The 17,873-nt window shown below is 40.2% G+C and overlaps 1 protein-coding gene across 2 annotated transcripts; it reads left to right on the top strand.

The window, feature by feature from the left end:
* The first annotated feature begins 590 nt into the window (after positions 1-590).
* LOC138834626 (procathepsin L-like) lies at positions 591-4,591 on the top strand. 2 transcript variants are annotated; one of them, XM_070033126.1, is made up of 7 exons: positions 591-716; positions 1,260-1,382; positions 1,480-1,620; positions 1,807-2,031; positions 2,483-2,645; positions 3,587-3,701; positions 4,492-4,591. In XM_070033126.1, the coding sequence occupies exons 1-7, from the start codon at positions 591-593 to the stop codon at positions 4,589-4,591; spliced, it is 993 nt and encodes a 330-aa protein (XP_069889227.1). The 2 variants fall into 2 exon arrangements, with proteins under 2 accessions (XP_069889227.1, XP_069889228.1); XM_070033127.1 differs by lacking the exons at positions 1,260-1,382; positions 1,480-1,620.
* Positions 4,592-17,873: the final 13,282 nt, after the last annotated feature.

Genomic DNA, 17,873 nt, shown 5'->3' on the forward strand with positions numbered 1-17,873 from the left:
TCCTGCCCACAGGCTCATCCTTGGGGTTCTGGCTTGCACTCTGTTCATGATCAAGTACATGAACATGACAGCATGTTGTGACATTGAAGGCTGATGTGCAAAACTGTGAGAATGTGGGGTGTTGTCTTCCTAGTTTGTCTAAATGGTTTTACCCAAAAAGGGGAGAATCCAATGCACAACTCATCCAGTTCTACTGTGCATTGGCTAAAGAGATGTCAGTGGTCTCTGAACTTTTGGAGATATCATTGCCCCTAGCTGAAATCAGACATCCCATGTAGTGAGATGTTTGCTGGAATCCTAAAGTTTAAACCTACCATTATCCTTGCAAACTTTGCTTTAACTCCTAGAGCTCAGGGGAGGATACTCTTCATGCCCGTTGCTTGACAACATACCTCTACTTGGCTGTTTTAAGCCAACTACATTCTTAAACCTTTACATATCTCTGGACAAATATTTGAAAGCCCTATTTTAATATCTAAATCACCAGGGTAGCCTTAATCCTTTTCCAGATAAGACTATTAAAAAGAAGACTATTAAAAAGCATGAGTCATTTAAGATCCAGCTTCATTTCCCTTTCTAGGCTTTCCAATATGGATCCTTCTCTGTTGCTGGCCATCCTTTGCTTGGGAATGGCTTTAGCTGCTCCAATATTGGATCACAGTTTGGACACACAGTGGATAGAGTGGAAGACAAAATATGGCAAAAGCTACAGCTTGGTAGGTCACATGGAAAGTGTTCAGAGGGACCCCACAGACGAGATCCTTGCTGATTTAACTTTATCCAAGCCAGGTCTCCAAGGCAGTCAGCTAATGCCAGTCATATGAGCAGGATATGGGCAGATACCCTGTTCTTCTCTGACTCCAGAGAACAGCTATGCACAGTATCCTGGACAGAGTCTCTCTCCATCTGTTTTTTTGTTTTTTTTTTTTGTCAGTCATAGGGTTTGAACTCTCCCCTTAGGTGATGTCCATGAGCTCTTTAGCTCAAAGAGAGCACTCTACTGCTTGAGGCACAATGCTACTTCTGGTTTTCTAGTGGTTTATTGGAGATAAGGATCTCCCTATCTCCAAGAAAGCAAGTCCTTTCTTGCCCGGGTGGCTTTGAACCATGATCCTCAGGTCTCAGCCTTCTTAGTAGCTAGGATAACAGGCGTGAGCCACTGGTGCCCAGCTTTTCTCCATCTTTGTCAGCAGTTCCATTTAGTAAACCGGGGTTGGGTTTAAGTAGACAGAGTGCTCATCCCTTGTGCTTATTCCTAGGATGAAGAGGGACGGAGAAGAGTAATATGGGAGGAGAACTGGAAAATGATTGAAGTGCACAATGAGGAAGAGCGCCAAGGGAAACATGGCTACACCATGGAAATGAATGCATTTGGAGACATGGTAAGTGTCCTGTGCATCAATTGCAACTGGGTTTGCTCTCTTCAGTTCTCTGCAAATGACCCTGCTTTTGAAATACCGTTTCTACCTTTTATTGAAGACCATTGAAGACTTCCATGGAACTGAGTTTCAGCCCGATACGCACAATGAACAACAAATGTATCCAGACCGTCAAATTGGTGAGCTGCCCCCATCTGTGGACTGGAGTGAGAAAGGCTATGTGACCCCTGTGAAGGATCAGGTATGACAGTGTCACTGTCGACCCTTTCACTGCCCATAGCAGAGCCAAGAGTAGTTGTCACTTCCTTTGGCAGACTCTGGAATGTCATGGAATTCTTGGTTCTTTTTGAAGCCTGTTCACACATAGGAGCTGATGTCAGTGTCTTGCTATTTGCTTTGTGTATGACAGACTTTATTCTCTTATCAGGGTGAATGTAATTCTTGTTGGGCTTTTGGCACAACTGGTACTCTAGAGGGACAGATGTTCAAGAAAACTGGCAGACTGGTCTCCCTCAGTGAGCAGAACCTAGTGGACTGTTCTCGTCCTCAACGAAACGCCGGCTGCAGTGGTGGGCGACCAGATGCTGCTTTCCAATATGTTGAGATCAACGGAGGCCTGGCCTCAGAGGAATCCTACCCCTATGAAGCAACGGTAATTGCAGCTCTGTACCTTGTCACTCCTGCCTGCATTGCAGACAGTCGACCAACTTCGGAGATAAGACTTGCTCTTCCCAATTCACACTTCAGATGATAGGATCTTTTTTTGTCAACTCTGTTTCTGTCACTTTCATCATTAGGTTGGACAGAGTTCTGTGGACTGGAGAACATAGATGGGTAACAATCCGGTGATCTTATTGCTGTGTGACACAGTGTATATGTATGCTATTCTGTAGCCAAGGATCTGTCCACGGTGAACAATTATATGGAGAGATAGAGGTAGCCTGATTCATTAAAGAGACGTGAGAAGATTTTCAGTTTCAAATGAGATAGTAATAGAATTTTACCTTCTGGGTTCCAAAGCACTGACTTAGAAATCCTATGATGTAAACTGCATTCTGAGCTGGATGGCTCTAATCAAGTCTCTTCCCCCTTTACCTTCAAAGGATGGACCCTGCAGATACAAACCTGAGAATTCTGCTGCTAATGTCACTGGATATGTAACTCTTCCCCCAAATGAGCAGGCCCTTATGAGTGCTGTGGCCACTGTGGGTCCCATTGCTGCTGCTATTCACTCAAGCCATAGTTCCTTCAAGTTTTATAAAGGAGGTAATTGTGTTCTTTGTGGTAATAGATGCAGACACATTGCAAAAGTGTGCTAACACTTGACTGACTCTGGTATGCAAGCGTCAGGGAATGTAGATATTTTGGTGTAGGAATGGAACCTTGTTCCTCAATCTGTACATACAATTCTTTTGTAGTTCAGGTTCCCATTTGATATAATTTCAGCCCTGTCTCCATATCCGTACTGAAATTTTTTTAAGTAGTTGCATCATTAAATGTATGTAGTATGATTGTAATTTTATTCAATTATGGAATATTTATAAATTGCCCAAGATTTTAATTTTTCATATTTTTATTCATTGATTTCTGCCAATGCTGGGACTTGAACTCATGCCTTTTTTCCCCCACTCTAAGCTGATAGTGTCCCATTTGAGATACTCCTCTTCTTTGAGCTTTTTGCTGGTTAATTAGAGATGAGTCTCATGGAATTTCCTGCTCAGGTGGCTTGGAGCTGCAAGTCTCTGATCTCAGCTTCCTGCTAGTATTAGAGATAAGAGCCACTGAACCTGGATAACCTTTCTTGGTTCAAGGAACTCTGAACTTTATGCAACCTCCTAGAAATAAAACAACCAGATTTTATGCACGGTCTCTTACACTATGACAAGCTTTTTACCAAGGCATATCTGCTAATATGTATTTCTGTCAGTTTTCAGCCTAATTCCCTAACTTTAATTATATAGTTCTGAAGGTTTACTTGGAGCTTATACCATTTTGGTGAATGTAGAAATACTTTCCTTATTGTCCCTCAGAGTGGGGTGCTGTCAGGTTCCTGTGGCCTCTTTTTTTTAAAAATTTTATTTATTTTTATTGTGAAAATACTGTACAGAGGGGTTAGATGGGCAAGATAATGAGTACATTTCTTATCAAGCATTGTAGCCTCTTCCTTTGTCCTGTGGCCTCTTATGGGCTTTGGTTTTCTTTTCTAGGCATTTATCATCATCCAAACTGCAGCAAGGCCCTGAATCATGCTGTTCTTGTGGTTGGTTATGGATATGAAGGAGAAGAATCAGAAAACAACAAATACTGGCTGGTCAAGAACAGGTAAGAAATGGCCAAAACATGCAGCTTTCCAGGTTCTTGACTGTAATCCTACTCACCAGAAGGCTGAGCTCTGAGGTTCAAGGTTCAAAGCCAGCCCAGACTGGAATGTCTGTGAGACCCTTATCTTCAGTTAACCACCAAAAGATCAGAAGTGATGCTGTGGCTCAAGTGGTAAGAGTGTCAGCCTTGAGCAAAAGCAATAGCACTCAGGTCCTGAGTTTAAATCTCAGCACCATCATAAAAATAAATGGAAAGAATTAGGATAGAAGCAAGTATGGAAGCAAGCAAGCAAGGAAGGGAGGAAGGGAGGAAGGAGGGAAAGGAGGAAGAAAGGAGGAAATGGAGGGAGGGAGCAATAAATTGCCTAACCTATTTGTAGTAAAAATTCAAAAGAGAATTTAATGTGGAGAGTCAGTATTCAGATACAGGCTCCACATACCTTTATTTCACTGGCCTATTAATTTTTCACTACAGAACTAGATTCTGCCACAAGCTTTCTAGGGATAAGCCATTAATATGGTATTTTTACCATTCTGTTTCTAAATTCTGAAAATCTTATACCAGATGTGTCCCTTCTGCCTTCACTTTTGTAATCCTATGTAAAGTCATTACTTTGGACATAGGCAAGATGTTATGAACAGATTTAGATGAAGAAAGGATGAAAAACATCTGCCCATCTCAAGTCTCTCTGCTAAGTCTGTTGTCTCCCACAGTTTTAATTGAATGAGACTGTTGCTAAAGCTACTGTGCTTTATTTTATCTATTAAAATGAAAACTTGCTCTTCTTCAGCTATGGCAAAGACTGGGGCATGAACGGCTATGTAAAGATGGCCCGAGACAGAAACAACCAGTGTGGAATTGCCTCCTGGACTCTCTATCCTGTTGTGTGAGATATTGGATGGAGATAAGTCTGGGACAGCCTGTACAAGAGGAGGCATTGTCTTCAATACAACCACTTCCTACTATGTAGGATCTAACCCCAAATCATTGATGATCCAAGTTGGGATGTAAATTTTAAGATAGTTTTCTACTTGTAAGATGATACCACAACTGTAATTATTACCATAAATGATTGTATATGTAACTGATTCACTTAATAATGTGTTGACTGGAATGATTAATAAAATTTTAGAGTTTTATAAATATCTTTCTGTTTTAATGTACCTACTTTTATTTGTGTGTGTGTGTGTGTGTGTGTGTATGTCTATGATCATAATTGCATTGGTTTGACATATCAAGATGAATGTACTATTCGTTCACTAGGGGAAGTAAATGGCCTTCTGGCCTTCCAGTCATGCAGATCTCTTGAATCAGCTTCCCAGGCCCGTGTCTAAGGCAATAATTGGTTAGAGTCAAATTTGACATAAATTGATAAGGGAAAATAGTTTTAATAAAGAAAAAAGTGTTCAGAGAAGTAACGAGAAGTATGCATTGTTTTACTACTAGAAAATGATCTGGTGGAATATGTTCATTACATCCAAAATGGAGGCAGTCCAGTCGTGGTATGGCACCAAAGGCTCAGAGCTAATCTCTGGAGCACCTTCTTCAACTGCTGGTGAAGACCTCTGGCCATCTTGCACTAGAGTGCTGGTAGGTTACCCTGGCCAAATATCACACAAGGGTTAAGAGGTAAAGTCCTGATTTTGAAGCTTGTTGGGAAAAATAGTTCCATGAGCTCAGGATGTGAAACATAGAGGGAAACTCCTAAGTGAGACGAGAGCTTCCTTATGACCAAGCTGGATACAATCCTTACATTATGAGAAAGTTACGCAGAAATGACTCCCAGACATCATTAGTATAGAGCGAATAGGTTCATCATCCATGTGTTTTCAAAAGCCTTAAGTGTCCTAAGTAAGCCTAAAGAGAGGCTAGAAGTAGTTAGTGAAATAATTTCATCCTCCCTGAGGGGATAGTAAGGTAGAAAACTGGACCCAGCCCACAGAGCCTATAGCACACTCCATCCACATCTCTCTAGACTAGGCACTGTGTGGTACTCGATTCTCTTTTGGCTTTCCCTACTACTTGAGATACTGTTTACATTGCAACAAGGACCAGGAGTAAAGTTCCTTTGAATACCAGCAGGCAGTGTGGTAGGGAGACTTGGGAGAGTCACCCTGCCTCTGCAGGATGGGACCCAGATCTTGATAGAACTGAAATGTGCATAGCACCCACTGAGTACCAGCCATCACCACTGTGGAACACAGTCCTGACCTCAGTGCGCACGTGCTGCTCTACTCAGGGCATGAGGTGGGAGGAAGGAATCAGCCAGAGTCGCAGTCAATGGGAATAAGAGGTAAGCAACTTAGCAGAGACCACAGGTCAAAACCTCTGAGACAAGGGATGTGGTTGGAGACTTTGTGGAAATGATTTATTGAGATCTGAAAAGATATTGTTCACGAGAGGTGAGTTTGTGACACATAGTGCCACTGAAGCATGGATTAGAGGACCATTGCAGGCAGTCTTTTCTAGGAAAACAATGACCTAAAACCCATCAGCCTGAAAAATAACAATGTCCCCCTTTTCTGGCTAGACTCATCTTCCTAGTTTGTCAGTTAGAGTTCTTTCTTCATGCTGGAAATATCTGGAGTTTAGGTTGGGCTGGACATCCATAACACTTAATCACTGAGTAGCTAAAGACCTTTTGACTGAGCCTTCAGCTGCCTGTTGACCAAAACACATGCAGGGGCCTCTTTGTCCCTTCATCTACCCATAGCATGAACTATGGGTAGTGTAGATATGGTGAAAGTCCAAACTATTGAACAATAAATTTCACAAACTGTCACATGCGTCTGTAGTCCATATGGAAGTCATAATGACATAAGTTCATAAGGAAAACTACTACCTACATGCATGGTCTCTCTTCTACAGTAACACACTTTAAAACTCTCATAATACATGTATTTAAAGGGCTCGTTTTTATTATTGCATATACACATTTATTTACGGGGTTGGGAAGGTGGCTCAGTGGTAGAGTGCTTGCCTTGCATGCCTGAGGCCCTGGGTTCGATTCCTCAGCACCACATAAGCAAAAAGAAAAAAGCCAGAAGTGGCGTTGTGGCTCAAGTGGTAGAGCGCTAACCTTGAGCTGAAGAGCTGAGGGACAGTACCCAGGCCCAGAGTTCAGGCCCAACGACCAGACCCCCCCCCAAAAAAAAAAAAAAAAAAGAAAAAGAAAAAGACTTATTTGGCACCTACTATGAGATGGATCTTTGCTGGGCTTAAGGATAGACAAGTGAAGCAAGCATTGGGCCTCCCTCCATTTGGAACTGACACCGTCTATCTAGCTCCTCACAACAGTCCAGGAGTGCAAGGTGCAGGTCACATGGGCTGTCAAAGGGCAGCATGGGGGACCTCGAGCATGTGTAAGGGGACTTAGTGCCCTCTAGGGGTCATGGAAGACATGAACAACTACTATCTGATCCAGACTTTGGGACTTCTGTGTCAGGTGGGAACAAGCCATGAAGAGGATGTTTTACTCTGTACTGTTTATGTCAGTTTGTGTGTGTGTGTGTGTGTGTGTGTGTGTGTGTGTGTGTGTGTGTGTGTGTGTGTGCGCGCGCGCGCAGTCCTGGGATTTGAAATCAGGGCCTAGGTGCTGTTCCAGAGCTTTTTTGCTCAACACTTGTGCTCTACCACTTGAGTCACAGCTCCACTCTGGCTTTTTAAAGATAAGAGTCTCAAGGAGGTAGCATGGGGTGGTGCTGGCATGTATTTCATTTTCTGTCCAGGCTGGCTTTGAACTGCAATCCTCAGATCTCAGCCTTCTTAATAGCTAGGATTATGAGCATGGGCTACCAGCACCCAACACATTTTACATTTTTGAACAATAAATTATCTTCATTTTCATGAAGTATATGTGCATAAGCATATCATTTTAGAAAAAATGTGAAAGAAGTGAAGGACCTCTATGATGAAAACTTTAAAAACTTGAAAAAGGAAATCAAAACAGAACTTAGAAAATGGGAAAAACTCCCATGCTCCTGGATTGGAAAGATTGACATCGTAAAAATGGCAATACTTCCCAAGGCTATCTACAAATTCAATGCGATACCTATCAAAATTCCAACTTCATTCTTCAAGGAAATAGAAGAGGCAATCCAAAAATTCACATGGAACAATAAAAGACCCCAAATAGCAAAAACGCTCCTCAACGGAAAGAACACTGCTGGAGGAATATCAATACCAAATTTCAAACTCTACTATAAAGCCATAGTAATCAAAACAGCTTGGTACTGGCAGAAGAACAGACCTCAGGACCAATGGAATAGAATTGAAAACCCAGAAATGAACCTACAGACCTATAGCCATCTAATCTTTGATAAGGGAGCTAAAACAATAGAATGGAAGAAAGACAGCCTCTTCAGTAAATGGTGCTGGCAAAATTGGTTAACTACTTGTAGAAAACTAAAGCTAGATCCTTATATATCACCCTGCACCAGAATCAACTCCAAATGGACAAAGACCTCAGAGTCAAAGCAGACACTCTGAAAACATTACAGGATGGAATAGGAGAAACCCTAGGTCTCCTTGGCTCAGGCCGAAATTTTCTTAATAGAGACCTGGAAACAAAACGAATCAAAGAAAGGTTGGACAAATGGGATTGCATGAAGTTGCAGAGATTCTGCATGGCAAAGGGCATAGCTAGCAAGATCAATAGCAAGCCTACGGACTGGGAGAAGATCTTCACTAGCCATACAATGGACAAGGGTCTCATATCTAAAATATACTTGGAACTCAAAAAATTAAATCCCCAACAACAAATCCTCAAAGAAACAACTGCCCAATAAATAAGTGGACTAATGACTTAAAGAGAAACTTCTCTGAAGAAGAAAGAAGGATGGCCAATAGACACATGAAGAAATGCTCAACCTCCCTAGTCATAAAAGAAATGCAAATCAAAACAACATTGAGATACCATCCAGTTGGAATGGCAAAAATCAAGAACTCTAATAACAACAGATGCTGGAGGGGATGTGGACAGAAGGGAACCTTACTTCATTGTTGGTGGGAGTGTAAACTTGTTCAACCACTTTGGAAAGTAGTATGGAGGTTCCTCAAAAGATTCCACATGGAGCTCCCCTATGACCCAGCAATCTTACTTTTGGGCATTTACCCAAATGTATACAAACAAGACCACACTAAAGCTACCAGCACAACTATGTTTATTGCAGCATTATTTACCATAGCTAAGATATGGAATCAACCCAGATGCCCCACAGTAGATGAATGGATCAAGAAAATGTGGTATATATACACAATGGACTTCTATGCCTCCATCAGAAAGAATGACATTGCCCCCATTTGTTAGGAAATGGAAAGACTTGGAAAAAATTATATTAAGTGAAGTAGGCCAAGCCCAAAGAAACATAGGTCCCATGGTTTCACTTATTTGCAATATATAGTATATGTATGAGTCAAGCAGAAAAGGTCAGATAAGGTGATGTTAGGAAAATGAATCCTAAGACATGTATTTAAATGTTTTTTTTCTTTCATGCATTTGTTTCTTTTTTTTTTTTTTTTTTTGTCGGTCGTGGGGCTTGAACTCTGGGCCTGGGCGCTGTCCCTCAGCTCTTCAGCTCAAGGCGAGCGCTCTACCACTTGAGCTACAGCGCCACTTCCGGTTTTCTGGTGGTTTATTGGAGATAGGAGTCTCACAGTCTCTCCTGCCCGGGCTGGCTTTGAACCACGATCCTCAGATCTCAGCCTCCTGAGTAGCTAGGATTACAGGCGTGAGCCACCAGCACCCGGCTCTTTCATGCATTTGTTTCTAACGCATTTATAAGATTATTTCTTTGTTGCTTTGTATGTCCCTCCCCCACAGTATAACCCCTGCTTTCACTGTATTTGATGTCGGTATAATTTGTGGAGGGGAAGGGGAAAAACAAGTCGTTTAAATAAGGATACAGGTGGACCCATTGCAACAATTAGTACAAGTTGTCATGTTGAAAACAAACTTTACAACTTTGGTGGGGGGGGGGGAGATTGGGTGGGGGGTGGGGGAATCTGGGAAGGGATGTGAAGGGTAAACAAAGGAGGAGGCTACAATGCTTGATAAGAAATGTACTCACTATCTTGCCCATGTAATTGTAACCCCTCTGTACAGTATTTTCACAATAAAAAAATGAAAAAAAAAAGAAAAAATGTGAGAAGCCGGGTGCTGGTGGCTCCTGCCTATAATCTTAGCTACTCAGGAGGCTGAGATCTGAGGATCACGGCTTAAAGCCAGCCCAGGCAAGAAATCCATGAGACTCTTGTCTCAATAAACTACCAGAAAACTGGAAGTGGTGCTGTGGTTCAAGTGGTAGAGCACTAGCCTTGAGCTGAAGAGCTGAGGGACAGCGCCCAGACCCATATTTCAAGCCCCACGACCGACACAACAGCAGCAAACAAATAAACAAAAACCCATGAGAATTAATAAACCACAATGAAGAGGTCAGTCTCAGGGTGAGCAATGGAAGGAACTGCCCCTGGCCAGGTGGAATCCAGTGCAGACACCAGAGCCTCAGTAGTGTAGAACTCTTCTGAGGACAGCAGCCTGGCCTGTTTTCTTCAGCTTACTTTTTCTGGTCATGAAAAATAGACTCTTCACTAAGAGCTGTTGGATAAAAAGGCAAAGAGTAAATGTACCAGGGGATAATGCTCTAAAAGGGATGCACTACTGAGAACACATGCTGTGTCTGGGAAGAATTCTAGAACATTTGTTCCATGAAGCTATCTCTTTCCCTGTGCTGCCAACATACATAATTGCCGTATCTCACAAGTTTTCACTCTATTGTGGTATTAAGAGAAGTGTCTTTTCTGCTAGTCTTTTACATTCTTTGTTCTTCTTTCACCTTCAGGAATATGGACCTGGCTCAGAATATTCACAGGAATAGCAATATAGGGAAAAGCAAAGAAAAAAATGAAACCTTGGCTTTGGGTTCTCAATTCAGCTCCTAAAAAACCATAGCAGAGACTTCCTGCTTGCATTACAGGATGTAAGTAATTTCAATGTTGTAACTATTTAATAGTGGGTAAAAACTGACTATCCAAAAAACAGTAACTTTTCTTAAACCTATTGGGCAAGTGAAGTCATAGAGTTGTGGTTCATTGCCCATAAGTTGGAGAGGCAGATGACCACAAATAAACGTATCACATAGCCAGAGTAATTCATGAGCAGATATCTTAATGGGAATAAGCACCTGGCAGAACATCTGAACTGTAAAGGTCAAGTTGCTGGAGGCTCGATGTGGAAAAATTTGAGGGTTAAAAGTATGGCATCCCACATCCCACATATATTGGGCAGATTTTTTTTTTTTTGTTGGTAGTGAGGCTTGACGTTGGGACCTGGGCACTGTTCCTGATCTCTTTTGCTCAAGGCTAATACTCTAACATTTTTGAGCCACAGTGCCAGTTCTGGTTTTTGAGTTGTTAATTGGAGATAAAAGTCTCACAAGGACTGTTCTTCCACAGCTGGCTTTGAACCATGATCCTCAGATCTCAGCCTCCTGAGTAGCTAGGATTACAGGTGTGAACCACTGGCTTCTGGCTAAGAATTTTGTAAAACTCTAGTAGGTCTATGAAATTATGCAGGGAAAAATCTGAGAATAACATCCTTATGATTAGAGCAGGGAGAATCAAAAGGAAACATTTCAAAATGTTTCTTAAGGTGCATGCTTCCAAAAAACAACAGTTTGCATATCCTTAACCTCTTAGGGTTTCATCAAAACCTGCTGACGTGGGGTTAAGAGTAATGCCCAATTCCGACCTTGTTTAGTCTTTCTTGTGGAGAAGGGTAACATCTGCCCCACCAAAGGCAGAGTGTATAGCTCTGAGGCAGACCACTTGCCTGGTGTACATTAGGTTGGGAGTTTTATCTTCAGCACTGCAAAACAAAGCAAAATAGAGAAAAAGCAAAATCCACAACCAGGAGAGCAGAGAATGCACAGAACCAGAATCAGAATGCCATCAATGTTGGAAATGCTACCCCAGGACCATAAAATTACTATAATTAATATGCTAAGAATAAGTGGGGGGAAATGAAAGAATATGGTATGTGATTAATATACTGAGGATGAGTGGGGAAGTGGGGAAGAAGAGATAGAGACTGTAAGAAGAGAGATGAAAATCAAAAGAAAGAAAGAAAGAAAGAAAGGTAGGAAGGAAGGAAGGAAGAAAGAAGTAAAGGAAGGAGGGAAAGGAAGGAAGAAATAAAAGAAAAAGAAGAAAAAAAGAGAAGAAAAGAAAGGAAGGAAGGAAGGAAGGAAGGAAGGAAGGAAGGAAGGAAGGAAGGAAGGAAGGAAGGGAGGGAGGGAAGGAAGGCCAAACTTCAGCAAATTAAGAATAGAGGAGCACTTCTTTAACTTGATAAATTGCATCTGTAACAACTCTACTGAAAATATCATACAATGGTAGAAACTAGTGTCCTGATAACTAAAATAAGGATCAAAGGAATAATGTTTCTTTTCTCCCCCCCCCCATAACACAATACTAGAGAGGTCCTAGCTGATGCAATAGACTCATAAATAAAGTTACACAAACTAAGAAAGAGCAAAGAAAACTGTCTTTGTTCACAATCACATGGTTGTCCACATAGAGAATCCAAAGGAATCATCAACAACAGTAAAAATCTGGAACTTAAGCAATTAATTATAGCCAGCTTACAGAATATAATTTTAATAGATCACAATGAGCAAATGGAATTTAAAGTAAAGTCACATGTATTAGTGTCAAGATAAATAAAATACCAAGGAATTTATATTCACAAAATATGTATATATGTGTATATATATATATATATATATATATATATATACAAAATATGTATAGTGTCTCTAAGATGAAAATAGAAAACTCTGGTAGAAACATTAAAGAACTAAATAAATGGAAGATGTTCCTTATTAGTGGATAAGAAAAGTGATTAATAGCAAGACAGAAATTCTACCTATTTCATGTATAAATGCAATATAATCCCAACCAAAATCCTTGCAAGACATTTTGCAGATTTTGGTAAGAAAGAAGATTTAGAAAGAGGCAAGGACCTAGACTGGCCAACACAATACTCAAAAAGAGCAATGTATAAAGATACACCCTAAACAAGTTTCAAGATTTTTTTACAATGCTAGTGTAATAAAGGACATATGATACTAGTGATCAAATTGACAAGCCATCAGTGGCATAGAGTTCAGAAGAGACCCACATAAACATAGTTCAATATTCTCCCACATGACAGCTGAGGAAATATAGAGGAGAAGCGATGATTACTTCAATAAATGCTGTAGAACAACTGGGCTTGCACATGGAAAAAATAAACCTAGACACAGTCCTCACTCTCCTCCTAAAAGCAAACTTGTGATGAGTCATTTGCTCAAATAAAAAGTGCAAAACTATGGATCTCTCAGAAGATCACCCAGAAGAAAAACTACATGACCTTATGAAGGAGGGTATAGTTTTAAATATAGTAACAAAGGTATGTTCCATGAAAGCAATCATTGATAAGCTGGATGTCACTAAACTTAAAATATCATTAATGAGATGACTGGTAGAAAGTATTTTCAGAGTAAATATCTGATAAGCATTTCATAATGCCAAAGAAATGTTCAAATTTCAACAGAACAAACTTCTTAAAAACCCAAACATTTCACCAAAAATAGACAGGTAGATAAACATATGATAAGATGTTTAACTACACAATGAGACATCACTACATGCTTACCATAATGATCAAAGTTCAACATACTGAAAAAACCACATACTGGCAAATAGAGCAACAGGCACTCTCATTCATCATTGGTTAGAGAAAAAAATGAATATCTACTTTATAAGATAGTTCAGCTGCTGTTTTTTGTTTTGCTTTGTTGTTGCTGTTGTCTTGTGTCAGGTTTGAAATCAAGGCCTGAGACCTTGTTCCTTAGCTAACTCAAGGTTAGAGCTCTGCTACTTGAACTAGAGCTCCACTTCTGAGTTTGTGGTGGTTTAACTGCAGATAAGAGTCTTAGTCTCCCAGTTCAAGATTACTTGGAACTTGATCCTCAGATCTCAACCTACTGAGTAGCTAGGATCACAGGCCTGAGCCACTGCTACACCGCTGATAAAACAATTTTTTATACAAAGCACTCTTAGCATGCAATCTAGCAATTGAGTTTCTTACTATTTACCCAAATTAACTGATGGTCATGTCCATACAAGGACATGCATATAGACATTTATATCAATGGTATTTATAACATTTTTATTTGTAATTGCGTGAATTTGGAAGCAACTAACAAGTTCTTCAGGAGATGACTGGGTCAATAAACTATAATATGCAGAGACAGTAGAGAGTATTATTTAGCAGTAATAAAGAAATAGGCTCTCAAGTCATGAAAACTCCAAGAGAATGAAGTGTGCCTTACTAATGAAATAATACAATCTGAAATTGTTATATAAGGCACCCATCCAACTATATGATTTCTTGGAAAAGCAAAACTAGGGAAAGAATAAGTTGATAAATACCCACCAGGGTATTTATCAAATGTATGTAAGCAATAGATTTTTAGGGTAGCAAACTCTTCTACAGTATAACAGTAAAAATTTGTTATGAATTTGTCAAAACTTGCTACAATATGAGTGAAACCTATTGGAAGCTATAAACTTTTGGTGATGGCTACATGTCAGTTTAGACTCAGGTGCAAGTTGTTGATTATGGGAGAGTTTTTGGTGAAAAGAGTATGTTGAAATGTTCTAGTGTCTGTTCAGTTTCAAAGTCAAGCTAACAATCAAGCAGATTATCTTAAGACAGGATAAAAATCTAAGTTTTTATAAAACAATCCGGTATCATTAAAGAATTGTGAAATTAAAGTATGGTATATTATCCCCAAATAAAATCATAGCAGTGCATTAGACAGAGATGGGCTATGACAGAACTTGCTGGAACAATGGTGAGATTGTTTATCATGGTGGGAATGTGGGTTTTAAAGAATATATATATATATATATATATATATGTATATTTATGAAAACTCAGCATTTCATTCTATATAAACTTTATAATAAAACTAGAGTTTGAAGGTAAATAGTAAACCCTAGTAAATGATATCATAGTAAAAATTTTAAGGAAATATTAAGGACTGTTGGCTAATGCCTATAATCTTAGCTACTCAGAAGGCTGGGATCTGAGGTTTGCAGTTAGAAGACAAGCCCAGGCTGGATTAACTACCAAAGAGCTGGAAGTGGAGCAATAGCTCAAGTAGTAGAGTGCTAGTCTTGAGCAAAACAGCTCAGGAACAGGACCTAGGCCTGAGTTCAAGCCCCAGGACTGAAATGCTCACGTGCATGTTCACATGCACACACACACACACACACACACACACACACACACACACACACACACACTAAGGAAAAAGTGCTGGAATTTCAAGGCAAGTTAAATAGGTGAAAAGATCTGAGCTAAACAATTATTAAATGCTAATCATAGAATCTTGGAGGGCAGCATATGGGTGGTTATCATAAATTGCTTTCAATTTTGTTGTTCAAGTAAGTGATTTTCTTGTGGTACTGGGGCTTGAACTCAGGGCCTTATGCTTTCTAGACCGTCACTCTACCACTTGAGTCATACCTTCAGTTACTTTTTGGGACAGGGTTTTTCACTGATGACCTGGTTAGCTTGAACTGCCATCCTTCTATTTGTGCTTCTGGCAGAGCTAGAGTGACACCCACATGCCAGGAAAGCAAGGTGCTGGTTAAGATGGGGTCTTTGCCAGGGCTGGCCTCAAACCATGGAACTCCAGATCTCAGCTTTGTAGATAGCTAGGATTTTAATCCTAGTGGCATAAAATACTTCGCTTGTTTCACCATCAGTTTTGAATGGCAATAAACTACTCTGCAAATGGACAGTTTGCTGGATAACTTTTTATGTTGTTTAAATGAGAATCATTCTGAAGTCCATAAACATAGTATACTGAAAAGATTTAATGTTTAGCATAGAGCTCTCCTATGACCCAGCAATCCCACTTCTGAGAATTTACCCAAATGACCACAAACAAGGCCATACTAAAGCTACCAACACGATGATGATGTTCATCGCAGCATTATTTACATAGCTAAGATATGGAACTCAGATGCCCCTCAGTAAACGTTGAAAAGATCAAGAGGATGTGATACATATACATAATGGAATTCTATGCTTCCAGCAGAAAGAATAACATTGCTCCATTCATAAGGAAATGGAAAGATTTAGAAAAAATTATATTAGGTGAAGTAAGCCAGACTCAAAGAAAAGTGGACCGCAGGATTTCCCTCATTTGTCAGAACTAGAATATGTCTATGATATTCTTAACAGGGGATCCCAATAACCCAACCGATTAGTGCATAGGATCATATATAATGAACTCTGTATATAATGAACACCAATATACAGAAACAAGAGGTTCTTAATTAGATCCTGTATGTAGTTTGTTTTTTTTCCCTACTGTTGTATTTTTTCTTCACCTCTCTTAGCTTTTTGTACCTCATGTTTTGCATGGAAGATCCTTCAATATGTGGAAAGGAAAGAAAATCACAGAAACAGCAGGACAAAGGATGAACCAAAGCAACACTGATACTCACTTGATGCTATGTTGGATATGAACATTACAACTTGGAGCGGGGTTTAGGGAGGTGTAAGTGGGAGATAATGAGGGATGGGGTAACAATGACTAACAACAAACATACTCATTTCCTTACTTATATAACTGTAACTCCCCTGCTCATCATCTATTCAATAAAAATTTAATATTTAGGAGAGGTATATCAAGTAACTTAGACATTTCACTCTAAACCAGTCAATTTTCCTGTGGTTTAATCTTCCAGAAACTTGGCAACAAATTATATCTGTCATGTAAAGAACGAAAATCCAGGAAGATGCACAGGGGATGAATACAAAGCTTCAATGGGATGCTTAACTGTGCTGTCAACTTGACTAGGATATAGTGCCCAGGTGTGTTCAAACTTTCTGAAAACTTCTGTCATAGTATTTTTAGATGAGATAACTGAACTTTCAGTGAACTTAAAGTAGAAAAGGTTGGGCTGGGAAGGTTGCTCAGTGGTAGAGTGCTTGCCTTGCATGCATGAGGCCCTGGGTTCAATTCCTCAGCACCACATAAGGTGAAAAAGCAGAAAGTGGCGCTGTGGCTCAAGTAGTAGAGTGCTAGCCTTGAGCTGAAGAGCTGAGGGACAGCATCCAGGCCCAGAGTTTAGGCCCCATGACTGACCGAAAAGAAAAAAAAAAGGTAGAGAAGGTTGCATTACAAAACATTAATTCATACTTAGAACATTTTAAAATGTTTAAAATGTAGGTTTGCTGTCTGGGCACTAGTGTTCTCCTAGTGCTTCTAAACATAGGTACTCAGGAGACTAAGATCTGAGAATCCTGGTTCAAAGCCAGCCCTGGCAGGAAAGTCTGCAAGACTCATATCCAATTAACTACTCAAATGTCAGAAGCAGAGGTGTGGCTCAAGTGCCAGAGAGATAGCTTTGGGTGAAAAAGCAAAGGGACAGTAACCAGGCCTGAATTTAAGATTCAGTGCCAGCCACCAGCATCTATATGTGGAGGTTCAAGTGCATGTGCCCTGTGTACACACACACACACACACACACACACACACACACACACACACACACACACACAAAATGGGGGTATGAAGTTAAAAACATAGAAATATGTCATACCTTAGCAAAATTTTAAATTTTATTAATCAAATAAATCAATACAATACTAAGCAGACTCAATAATACAGTGGTATTCATGTAGAGTCTCCAAATTACTTGTATAATGTCCCATCATTCCCATCACTACTTGGATTATCAACAATTCTACGGCTTTCTTTGCATAGCAGGATCTGGTCACTGTGAAGAGGAAGCCCCTCCTTCGCGCTGTCTCACTAGCAGCTCACAGTGCGATTGAGGTCCATCAAGGCAATTACACAGTAGTTGTTTTGGTCGCAGGAAATCTTTATGTAGCCATCCATGCCCTAGTGTTCACTCCACTAAAGAGCAAGTTTTACATTTATACACTGAACCAAGCACAATGATAGGATTAAGAGAAACACCTGATTAAAAGGCTGTGCCAGAGGCACAAGACTCAGCAGGAAGAGCTGAGAGAGGCAGATGTGCCAGCTCATCTCTATAAATGGATCTGTCTACATCTGCTCCTAACTTATAGCCTGACTCCCAAAT

Source organism: Dipodomys merriami, unplaced genomic scaffold, assembly GCF_024711535.1.
Source record: "Dipodomys merriami isolate MVZ:Mamm:240054 unplaced genomic scaffold, mDipMer1.0.p SCAF_22, whole genome shotgun sequence".
Taxonomy (NCBI): Eukaryota; Metazoa; Chordata; class Mammalia; order Rodentia; family Heteromyidae; genus Dipodomys; species Dipodomys merriami.

What these genes read in the sequence shown, in the direction of transcription:
- LOC138834626 (XM_070033126.1), top strand. Translation starts at nt 591, where the DNA reads ATGGATCCTTCTCTGTTGCTGGCCATCCTTTGCTTGGGAATGGCTTTA. An exon ending in ATGGCAAAAGCTACAGCTTG is followed by an intron (nt 717 to 1,259) that starts GTAGGTCACATG and finishes GCTTATTCCTAG; the next exon opens with GATGAAGAGGGACGGAGAAG. An exon ending in CTTCAAGTTTTATAAAGGAG is followed by an intron (nt 2,646 to 3,586) that starts GTAATTGTGTTC and finishes TTTCTTTTCTAG; the next exon opens with GCATTTATCATCATCCAAAC.